This window comes from Colius striatus, chromosome 7, assembly GCF_028858725.1.
Source record: "Colius striatus isolate bColStr4 chromosome 7, bColStr4.1.hap1, whole genome shotgun sequence".
Taxonomy (NCBI): domain Eukaryota; kingdom Metazoa; phylum Chordata; class Aves; order Coliiformes; family Coliidae; genus Colius; species Colius striatus.
The window spans coordinates 16874992-16887326 of NC_084765.1; the positions used below are offsets into that span (position 1 = coordinate 16874992).

At 42.0% G+C, this 12335-nt stretch overlaps 1 protein-coding gene across 3 annotated transcripts in view; it reads right to left on the minus strand.

The window, feature by feature from the left end:
* Window positions 1–330: 330 nt before the first annotated feature.
* BRSK2 (BR serine/threonine kinase 2) overlaps window positions 331–12335 on the minus strand; it is a 321793-nt gene continuing 309788 nt past the window's right edge. The window contains exons 19-20 of one of the 3 annotated variants that reach the window (XM_061999606.1): window positions 11924–11971; window positions 331–541 (exon numbers count right to left, since the gene is read on the minus strand). In XM_061999606.1, coding sequence (XP_061855590.1) covers window positions 366–541; window positions 11924–11971 — 224 coding nt within the window. In that variant the 3' untranslated portion in view covers window positions 331–365. Of the gene's footprint in view, window positions 590–11923; window positions 11972–12335 lie in introns of all 3 variants that reach the window. The other 2 variants (XM_061999605.1, XM_061999607.1) reach the window with 2 other exon arrangements.

Below are 12335 nucleotides of genomic sequence, written 5' to 3' on the forward strand. Positions count from 1 at the left end.
TCAAAAAAAGGGAGGAAAAAAAAGAAAAACCAACCGGAAAAAACCACAACCCAAGATCTGGTGAACTGGGTTTGTCATCTGTGCTACCTTTTCTTTTCTTTCTTTTCTTTTCATTCTTTCATTCGTTTGTTTTTGTGTTTGTTTCTGAGATATATATTATATATCATATATAAATATATATATGTATATATATACAGTCATTCCTTCATACAAAATTTGTCTATAGACAGTTTTGTACTGTTGTGGCAAGGTATATACATCCTTCTAGTTTAGAGGCTAGCTCGCTAAGGAATATTCTTTCATTCTTTCTTGCTTTTTTTGTTTTGTTTTTGTTTTCTAAGTTATTTAAATTTTTATGTGTTTATTTAAGGTTGGTCTTGTAGGCCGACTGATGAGACCATCTTTGCCTTGTCTTTGCCAGCAGGGTACTTATTGTCTCCTCTAGACCCATAGTCATTAGAACCGGAATCGCTCCGCTTGCTGTTTGCGCTATGCTTGGTTGGCGTGCCGGGGGGGTGGCTCACCTGCCCGTTCTTCTCGTCTGAAAAAAGTTGTTTAATTACGTCAAAGAAGTTACTCAATGGGCTGCCTGGGTACACAAAACAGAGGAGACAAAAAAAGAAAGAAAGAAAGAAAGAAAGAAAAAAAAAAACAACGAGAGGGAAAGAGATAAAGAGGAGAGAAAGAGAGAGAACAAACAAACAAATGAACAATGGGGTTTTAACGAGAAGAACATGATGAGGAGATCCAGAGCCACGTGCGTGGGGGTGTGTGGGGGATGGAGACAATGAGCAGGAAGAGGAAGAGTGGTTAGGGTGGGACACCTACAGAAATAAAGAGGCTGGGAGCATAAAGTACCTAGGGAGAAGGTCCTGATTCTCTCCTGAATGGGAGAGCATTGCTATCTCACCTAACAGGAGGATACAGGACCACGTGGCTGAAAGTTCAGGCTGTCACTTTGAGTCACTTGGCCACTCTGCACTGAAACATTGGTGAACATAAGGCTGGGTAGAGGCAAGTCCCATCTTGTTGATGCTGTTACAAGCACAGGGTGTTGTGGTCACCAGCTGACACTTTGCTTTGCAGCCTCACTAAGCTCTCTGGCTCCACTGGGCATTAGGCTTTCTTTGCATTTTATTTCTTTTTGAGTATCTCCTTGCTCACCTTTCAATCACTGAGCCTGAAGTATCTCAGTGCTCCACGGAAAGCAGCATTTGAAAACTGAGCTATAGCTGACACGAGTGTTGCCATCTGCATGTACTTGCAGCTTCTACTTGCAATCTTATAAGCACCTGCAGGTCCTTCTTACAGCAGGTACCTGGGAATGAAGATGCTGAATGCATCGTGGAAGCAGGCTGCTATGCATTTATTTCTGGGCCAAGAACTATTTCCTCATCGTCCTGAGTTATGGTCTCTACAATACAGCTTCCATGACACTGATAGTCGCTCCAGTGAAGTCAGGAGCCAGAGAGGGATGTAGGGTTATGTGCCAGTAGAACAGGTATCTCAGTAAGGCAGCTAAGGCATAGGTTGCACTGTTGACATGAGCTGGGCACTATGCACGTGAATACAGTCTTTTGTGCCGTGGAGAACCTTGAGGCAGCAGGGCTGTGTGCTGCTAATGCAGTCCTGCATCAGAGGATGTGTGGGAGGCCATACCTGAGGAAAAGCTCTGGGGTGCTACCAGAAAGGGACTTGCTACTACTGGAAAGGTAGCCATTTTTGGGGCATTTCTAGTGCCTTTCAATTTTATTGGACTGGAGGATTAATCCTGATCAGACATCAGAGGAGTCACACTAAATTCTCTCAACGTGGATATCGAAGGTGGTTTTAATCTAACATACACCACAGAGGTGATGCCTGTTTACCTCATGAAGGTTTTCTCAGTGTTGGGACTGTTGGCTTCATTATTCTAAAATATTCAAATAATTTATATTCCACCCAAATAAATTAATTCTCCAACTCTCAGAAGGAAAAGGGCTCATTGTATCTGCCTTCCAATGCAGTGAGATGCTGTGAGGAGTGGAACCTTTTGTCCCCAAGATAGGAACATTAAATTGAGAACAAAGGGGGTTTCTTCAAGGCAGAGGTTGGCATTTATCCACAGTCAGTAGACACTGTTGGCTTGCTAATATTGTATTCCCCTTCACTTTCATTATAAACACAGGCAAACCAGTCACTACAGTGGGCAAGTACATTTTGTGCACAGTAACTTGTCTGAGGAGCTTGTTGAGTGCTTTTTTACTCTAACAGAAAATGCTAGACAGGCATCAACCACTCTTATACAAACCAAGAGGATACACATAGTATTTGTGCCATGCAAAGCTGCACGTGTTACTCTTTTTTCCCTGCCCCATGCTAACCAGGTAGTTGCTTTTATCTGTATGGTAACAGGCATTGAGAAAAATCAAATGGCTGACATAGACAGTGGAGGATCTCAGTCTTACTCATCTAATTCATTCCTTGTCTTCTTCTACCTGCTGTTTTGTGGGTAACTTAACTCCTGTGCCTGGTTCTGTCTGTGCAATCAGCTACATCAATGCCACAAGCAAATGTTTGTTAGTTTCTGGAAGGACTTAATTCACCTGACTGAAGCCTTAGAGATGGGCCCAGCCAGCCAGCCAGGCAAAGCCTGTATCTCAATTTTTGGCTAAGAGAAAGGCTATCATTTGGGGTCAGACCTCTGTGAGCTCCATCTGCTTCCTTCTACATACACATGATGTTCTGGAAGAGGGATCTCTGTTCCACATCTATGATCTCTATTTCAGAGATTGCTCTAAGCTTCCCTAAAGCTCTTGGAGGTTTGTGGGTGTGTGCTCTGCTTGGACTCAGAACTTCTTTTAGGTAGATACACTTTTTCAATGAAAAGAAAGGGAAAAAAAAAAAAAAGAGAAAGCAAACACCCAGCCTTGAATGCAGGGATGTGGGCACATCTGGTTCTTATGTGGCTTTGGACCCCTCATCTTCATAAGCAAATGGAGTCAGCAGAGAGAATGAAAAAAAGCACTGAAAAAAATGCTGGAGAGGGAAAGACTGCTAGGTTGGGAGAAAAGGGGAGGGAAATATCTCTAGTTATTCATCTGAGCAGTTTCTTGAACAAGCTTAGAGGAAAAGAAGAGGGCAGAGTAAGCAGGGCTCTGCAGGATCTGGGGAGTTTTTGTTTTCACATAGACAGGAACAGTAGGCAAAAGTGCAACTTACAAGAATGGGGCAATAAAACATTAAAAAATTGGTTTTATATCTCTTGTATTTCTGGGTCCTGATACAGGATTTTTAATCGTCCTTTTAAAATATGCAGCCCCTGTTTCATCCACCCTTTTTCCTCCCCAGGCCCTACTGGCTTTCAAGTGCCTGGAGATTTATTGCAGCAGAAGTATTTAACTGTCTGCTTTTCTTTGCCTGTATCACCACTGGATTCCTTACAATCAGCATTTTCAGGTAAAATTGTAATAGGAGGTAAGAAATCCTGAGGGATGTTCAAAGAGAGCTGCTGAAATATAAAATAGGCCATTTCACTAACCCTTTCCTTCCTTTGCCTTTTGTAGTATCTAGACTTGTAATTAAACACCAGGCAATAATGCTCTCTTGTCCTGGAGTCAAGAAAGAACTGATCCTACACCGAACAATACAGACAATCTCTACATTGGTGTTGTGAGCATGACAGCTTGTCAGCCCGCTCTTGGGCTGGTCTAAATCCTGGTCTTTGGATAGACAGAGTCCTCACATTTTTTCTCTGGGAATACACAGATGTGGGTCAGCTGTGTGGGAAGCATAAAAATGGTGAGTGGTTTTGCCCCTCTTAGTTCTCAGTTCTCTTTGGGCTTATGCATCCAGTACAATAAGACTTGAAAACACTGGTAATGATGGATTAGAATATTTTTTTCAGCAATGTTCCACTCCTAGCATTCACTGCAAAACATGTCATAAGTTCCTACACCTGTAAGTTGAGCCTCAAAAAGGCTGCCTGTATCACTTCAGAAAGTGAGATGAGAACCCATTTCCTCTGGATGGAGATGAAGGTTTGACTCACTGATTCTTTGAAACTTTCCTGGTGTTTCATACCCCTGTAACTAAGGTCATCTTTCCCCTAGAGATCAAATGTTCATCAACAGAGAGCAAAGAAGGCGTGAAGGGTAGCAAGGGTGAGTGACTGTGAGAAGGATCAGAGCAGGAGGGGAGGTTCAGAGCATTAGGTTTACATCTGTTAGGAGGAGATGGATAAGTGCATTAAGTTAGGCCACGGAGCTGTATGCTGCAAGATGAGGAAGGGGAATGGATCTGAAAACAAGCACTGAAGCTTATGAAAGAGCCATGTATTAAAGGGATGCTAGAGAAATGTACTTCTGGAGAAGGCACTGGTTTGTGGCACCTGTGTGCAGCACTGCCATGGCAAAGTATCATAAAAGAAGTGAAACCCGTGAATGGATTTGAATACAACAGGCACTAAAAGGAAGAACCAGGGCTGAAGACAGCCAAAAAAGTAAAAACACATCTCCACTGTGCAGGTGGCTTGTATCAACCCTCAGTTCTCAGTGTTTCATCTCCTGTTCTTAGGAAGTCTGTCTGACATTGTCTTAGCCCCATTGGCATTGCAGGTTTTAGAAGCAAAGTGGAAGTGAAGCCAGGTAGGAAAGAGAAAATTAGATGATTCACTCCAGGCACCAGAAGTGACACTGGGAAGGGATGCAAAGACCCTGTCCTGCCCTTGCAAAAACACTGACTTTGCTGAAATCCTTAGAGACCTCCACAGAAAATAACAAGAGGTAGTGAATAAGCAACTTTGGGATAAACCTGGAGGCTTCAGTCACTGATTACAGTCCACTGTTTTGGAACAGTTTAACACAGCTGGATAAAGACTTGGTCCTCTTTTCACTGAAGCAAATAGCAACATTCCCATTGACTTGATGGAGGCAAACCCTGAGGCATTTCCTTCTCCTGTGAAACCATCTCTCACAAATCTATGTATTTTTAATGCACTAATCCTTGTGGTGTTGAACAGAAAGTTGCACAAAACAAATATGGCATCTGTGGAATTATCCTCCGGCTTTCTTTTCTGTATAGCCTGAGTAATTTTGTGTTTCTGCATTTTTAGCTTAAGCTTTGTGAAAAAATAAACAGGAAAAGACCTCCACTGGAAACAGAGACATCCTCTGTCGACCTGACTTCCCATATCCCTTCCCTTGTCGATGTCACATCTTCTCTGGCTGTCTGCCTGTCTCTGATATTGAGGGGTTTTTTCCTTTGAATCACATAATGTGAGTGATAATCCATTCCCTTTCAAACACATTTGGCTGCTTTGACAGAGTTTTAACCCTCTGCATTAAGACTAGGCACTTTTTGCCTGTTTGTTTTGTTTCTCTTGGTACAATCTCTTCTGCATTTGAAAACAGAAGACTTACATATAGAATCTACTCCTCGAGTATATGTGGTGAAAGGCACAACAGATAGAAGTAGCCTATTCCTCTTTGTTTAACTGTGGAGTCATGCAGGAGTCTTCCTCCAGACTAAAGAGCTCCCAGGCTAGGCATTGTACAAATACAAATCAGAGATACCTCAACAAGCTCATCGACTACCAAAGAAGGCCACAGAAAGAATTTTCTGCTCCTTTAATTGTTGGATGCCTATGGCTTCCCTCTAGACTACAGAAAGGTGACAGAAAGGCTATTGCAATGTCTTGCTGAAGGCCATCACACAGAACTTCTTTTCAGTCTATGAACACATCCTAGGCCACTTGAAGTGAGCTGAAGAAACTTCAGAAATCCCAAGACTGGTACTTGTCTAAAAATGTAGGAAGTCTGGAAAGCATTTTCAAGAGAGACATGGAGATAGTTTTTACCAGATTTATAAATTCTCACAATAGATTGACCTGAACAAGTTTTCCCATTTATTTTTTTTCACCAGCTAGTTACCTAATGGGACAGTTGTTTTGATTTCACTTCAATTTAGGACTAGAAAATGGAGACAAACAGTCCACAGAAGAACTCCATTTTCTTGGCAAGATTCCTGAATCGCAACTGGGAAAGGTGTCTCCCAAAGGTAAGAATAGAGCTTATTTTTTAGAGCCCTTAGACTCTGCTAGTAAAAATGCCCACTGGAACCAGTGTCTGCAGAAAAGAACTACTAGCAGGAATGACTCAGATAATCACACACTGTTGACATGTGTCCATGGTACCAGCAGAAGGTGGGAGCTTTCAACCATTACATACCCAGGCAGATCTGAACAACAGGCTGACATCTAAATGATCTATAACCCATGCTTATTCTTGCTCCCCTAAAACACTCCATCTGGAGGGTGGCTCAATTTGTGCCTAGACAGAGGCACCCAGATGACCATTCTGCCTTTATCTTGCACATTTTCTCTCTCATACGTGCATGGAGAAGCTGAGATACAGTTCAGCCTGTCCTGTCACCGACAATATAACTGAGACATGTAGCTCTTGGGTAATGAGTTAAGTGAACAGTGAACACAGGCAGCAAAGACCCAAACAGATGAGGCGTATTTCCTTGCTGTCACCTTCCGCAGAACTAAGGCATGAGCAATTAATCAGAGAACAAGCTTGCCCATTACTGATGAATGGCTCTGGACAATCCAGCTCCACCACATAACATTCAAAAAAGGAGACATGATGATGGGGAGGAGGGAATCATACATTTGTTTGGACAATTGGTGGCACTGAAAGAGCAGGCAAGGAGAATGGTGGGATGAAGAGGTGCCAGATTCTGTTGTGGAATCATGCTGTTCTGGCAAATTGGCTGGTGAAGGACTCAGCCCAAGAATTCTTTGTATCTGTCTGTCCTTTTACAGAGATCTACCTGCACATGCATGTGATGAAAGGGGAAGCTGATGGCCTACATTTGCAAAACCACAGCAGATGATAGTATTGCACACATTCTCTTAGGGACTCCTGCTGCTTTGTTGCAATTTTTTGTCTATGAAAATGTCAGAAATGTATTGACGCAATAATACGATTTTGTCTTTTTCTATCAGATGGATGTTCAAGTATGATCTTATGGGTTTCAAGTTCTCTGACCTGTTCCTAAGGAGAGATACAACCTGTGTATGCTGGTGAAATGTTGCCTCCTGATTTCCTCTGAATCAATTCCTGCAAAATATGATTTAATCTTCTGGGGAAGCCCTCTCAAATTTAGCTTTGTACAGCAAGCAGTTATTCACAAGGAGTATCCTGAAACACCATCTGTCGTTAATAACATACGTGACCTTAGGAGAGAGAGAGATTTGTGCTTTCTGTATTAGATATTATTACAGAAAAAGAGGAAAAGCTCTTGTATTGGGCAGTAAAAATCTAGCCATTGCTGTCAAAGCAGGAACTGACATGCACCAAATAGTTCAGTACACCTAGAATCATCTTTAGTGTCAAGCTGTCATTTTGGTTGTGACCTCTTCTACCGTGCAAAAACAAGAGTCATGAATGGACAAGAAATGTCTCCAAAACACAACACTAGAACAAGGAGATATGACTACAGCATGGGGGGAGTCAGGCATCCATTTGCATCCTAGTAGAACGGACAAGGATAACTGGGAAACCTAGCTCAAGCTCTGTAAAATCTGATTTAGGAATTCCATTAGGAATGAATACATGATCTTTCAGGTGAGTCTTCTTCCTTTTACCTCTCATTTGGGTCACAATTTAGACAGAAGATTCAACCATGCTCAGAAGGACCAGTAGCCAGCACATTTTTTCAGGAATGTTAATAAAAAAGTATATTGTTCTGCCTACCTCACGGTGTAAGAGGGTGAGAAAATCCTTTCAGCTGCGACGGCAGCACATGGCTTTTTCTGCCAGTTTCAGCATCAGTGTTTCTGCCATCAGTTACTACTTTATGAATGCAAATCATCAGCCTTCTCATCCATCAAATAGCTACTTTATGAGAAACAGGATTACTCTAATTAATGCCAATATGGATCAGGATCACTTCCAAGAGCACCAAATCCAGATATTAGCTGCTACTAGTAACAAAAACACTCTGTAAATCAGCACTTGCAAAGCTACATGCTGCAACTGCAACCCAGATGTGATGTAGCCAGTTTTAAACTACAAAATGTCTCCTAATTTCTCCTTGGGATGCTATTGACACAGGCATGCATCTATATGAATCAAAGTGTAACTGCAAGGAGTTATGAAGTGTTTGCTGCAGTGCAATTGCTCTGTGTGCACAGAGGATGACTGGCCATGGGGGACAAGGTCAGATGGCTCTGAATAGGAAGTCATGTCAAGTCCTAAACCCAGAAAGCAAGAGATCTGAGTGAGATAAATTTGAAAGATATGAAAGGCAAGTGGATTTTCTGTGCTCTGCTTTGATCAGATTATTTTGGTGATAGTCAGTGGTACGTACAAGGATCTATAAAGCTTTGAAATGCTAGAAATCAAGGTTTCAAAATGTAAGTGGCAACACAGGATATTTAGGAATAAACATGAGGCCTTCTGGACAGCCTGTTGTCATGGGTCTAAGACTTTGCAGGGATGCATGTTTGTGCAATGCCTAGCATGATAGCATGGTCTGACTAGAGCTACACTAGTTGTATGTACTCAACTTTTCCTCCTTTTATCATCACCCAGTTCCATGGACGTGCCATTAAAGACTTTCCTGAGAGTCATGAGGGATAGAAAACAAGAAGAGGTTGCCTTACTTGGAAATAAAACTCAGCACCAGATAGGTGCAGTGTGGAAACTGGAAAGCAAAATCAAGAAAAAGGCTGCTTTTCAGAGCTTCCTGCCAGCAGCTAACACCTTGGCAAAACATACTAAGGACTCAAAAAACCAGAATGACTGGGACAGGGAGTTATCAAAGGCTATATATCAGCTTTACTAATGAGTCAATCACCCAGAGAAATTCTCAGCTTGCTATTTAAAGGACTTGAAGTCATTAAAGTTTGTAAAGACAGAGTCTTTTCTGAACAAGGACTACTGAAATGGCACTGTGGGCTCCTATGTGGTGTACATCAATAGCTCCAGATCCAATACACTCATTTTACAATGATACTGCTTTCTAATCCCCAGCTTTGTCATTGAAACTGGAAGGCTTTCCAGTTTGTATATTAGCTTGATTTTTTTTTTTTAGTATAAAGGCTTTGCAGAACCTATTAGAACCTCACTGTCAATTATATAACCTGTTGTTCAGTGAGATAAACACCGAATTAGATGGTAGTAAACAATTCTCTCAATTTTGCCTCAAAGACAGAATCCTGTTTGTACGTTTACATTTGTTTTGATTTTATAAGGCTTAACAGCAGCCCATAAAGTGGTAAAGCTTACTTGTCACTGTCACTAATTTGTCACTTATTTGTCAGACTTGGCTCTGAAGACGCACAAGGAATAGAGTTTGAAGGTATCACTCCTGTAGGCAGTCTTCAGATTACAGCTGCATTTTAAATATAAAGGTTTTCATTTTAACAAGATATGAAAGATTTCATGGAACTCTTTTTGACAATAGAAATGCCCATTCCCCTGCTGAAATGAGTGGAAATATAAAAAAATATTGTAGACCAAAGTGTGTTTCAACTTTGTTATGAGGCAAATGATTTTCTTCTGTTGTGAAATATTAGGAGCTGGCAGCATTTTTCTTTTCACAGGTAGGGTTGATACAGCAGTTGTTACATCATTTGGATATTGGCAGCTTCTGTGACATACCTCTGCTGTTCAACATTAACTTGTTTTTCAATGCCAATGGCTATATGCAAAATCACTTCTCAGATTGATGACCACTGCTAGCAGAAGATGAGATAACATTAAAGGACTAAATAAATTTGCCTTACTGTTAATTACAACATTTGATGGCTTATAGTGGGTGAAAAGATATTCCTCATTCCCACCAGAGCTTTAACATGGCTGAACCAAGCATGAAGCATCTGATTAGCTATTCCTCCTGCAGTGCTACCTCTTTTACAAAATCGCTCCTTGTGCTTACTCTCAGAATACAGAACAATGATGAGGCTAAAACCTCCAAGTAGTATAGTTTTCTTATGCTATTTGTTGTTACTAGATGGACATTGTGTCAACTTTATAGGGCATTCCCTAGCCTCAAAGTCAGAGAAGACAGTTTGACAATAATAGGCTAGATGCTGGCATCATTCCCTTTCGATGTCCTGTCTAAATCCTGAGTAAGCTCCCTGGCACCTGAAATAGCTTTTCACTCACACAGGAGAGTGGAATTGAGCATGGTGCAACCATCTCTGCTTTGTTGTGTGAACACACCAACAGGAATATAATTTAAAGGAAGCAGCTCCATTAAACCCCTATAACCCATCCTTTCTCTTCTTTAGATTTACATATTTGTGCTCTGTCTGTGCTGTAGCAGCCAGAAACTAGTCTCCCTGCTGGTCTTCACCTTGTCCTGTGTGTCCTTTGATGGACTCATGCTGACACAGTGACAGCTGGAGGGCCTGTCTGGACGGAGAGTAAGCAGTAATGCTCTCTATCTAGGGCATGTGGAGCACTGGATGGTTATCTGTACAGCTCCATTAACCTGCAGGCAATCAGAAGAATGAACAGTTCAATATTTTCCTTTGATGTGAATGCCAGACTCAGGCAAAACCCAAAGGCTTGAGTAACAAGGATTTGCTGTCTGATGCCTTCAAGATGAAGCTGGAGGTCTGCTTACAACTCAACTGAGTCTTCGTGAGGAGATCAGAAATGGTATAGCTAGCCCAGAAAACTCAAGCAGGAATTCAAATGAGCTCCTTTCAGAGCAAAGGAAAAACTCCCACCAGCAAAGCTGCAACTGAAGGGAAAGAGATCATCCGAAATAAAGCAAATGGGCCAAATTCTGCCCCAGTCACACATGCATAAACCTAGTATTATCTCCACCATGACAACTTTCCTTGGTTGATACAGACTCCACAACAACTCCAGAACTTCCTCAGTTTATGAAGAGATGATGCAGGAGTCGCAGATCCGGCTGGAGAGTGGTACAACGATTCCATCCTCAACAGCTTGTGTTCCCTTTCACAGAGATACCTGAATTCCACCTAGATACCAAAATGGAAATCTAAAGGAAGCAGAGTTCTCTTATACAGAACCTTTCTGTACAGAACCTTTCTGTACAAGACCTAAGTAATAAGACAAAACCATATCACATAGTATTTGGGTGTTTCCAGTATTGTATTTGAAAGAGTCAGTTGGGCCACAGTTAATGAGAGAAAGAATACAGCCCATGTGTGGATAGAAGGGAAGGAAGCCAAAGGACAAGTTAATCCAAATTTATGGAACCCTAAGCAAGTTGAGATGCAAGTTTTGTTGGAAACTATTTTTTTTTCCTCACTCCTAGCAATACTCTGGATCTTCAGTAGGTTCACTGCTCCTCCAGCTAGAGACACAATATCCAAGACCATACTGGAACTATGACAAGTTACACTAGCGAAGTGTCTGATAATGTGTCTTATGGAAGACTTAAGAGTTCTATCCCAAGGATAACTGGGGAAGAAGAGAGTGAATGTAAAACAGAATTAAGTAACATAGCAATCCTGTCTCAATAGTAGAAAACCAAGGGAGCAGCATTCAGCTTCACTGGACAAAAAGGACTGAAGAGTGATGAATCAAAGGCAGCAAGTAAACAAAAGAGAAAAAAAAACAACAGGCAAGGAAAATAAAATCACTGTCCTGGGTTACAGTGAGGGAGGGAATCTCAAGTGCAACACCACACATTCGTGCTATGAAGGGGAAAGCTGTGGTGGAGTCTGTGCATCTGTGCATGGATGGGGAGGAGCAGAGTAAGGAGTATGTGCTTGTGTCCACCAGGTAAGTGAAAGACATAGTGGGCTGTTATGGGGTGGGTAATCTTGAAAAGAGCATGGGAGAGCAGGGATAGGGAAGGGGAAGAGGTGGCAGGTACAAGACGGCGCATTATTATGTTGCTCAGCAGGGGCTGGGGAAGGAGAAAAGGCAGAAGGGAAGGAAATTCTTACCACATTTGGAAAGTCTGCCAGTCATCAACTCCATACAGTTAGTGGTGTCTGGATCATAGAACGGAAAGAGGAGGGAGGGAGGGAGAAACATAAAAAAGGGTTTCCACACCTCTGTGCATAAAGTAGTAACTTAGCACATTATTACCTGAAGCAGGAAACATATACACATCTCAGTCTTGACACAACCCAGGCAAATTCTGCCACCCACTGTGTGCCAGTGCGAACCCTGCGACTCAGAGCAGATGCTGTTGCAGCCCCACTGCTTCCACTCACCTCTGTGTCATAGCTATAGGTATTGGTGAGATATGGGAAATACTCTGCCACTACATTAGCAAACTAAAAGCCTTGAATACGTTGTTTTACCTGGCCAGCTGTGCAAGTTAGGCTGCATCAGTCAGGAAATGCCCAGCCA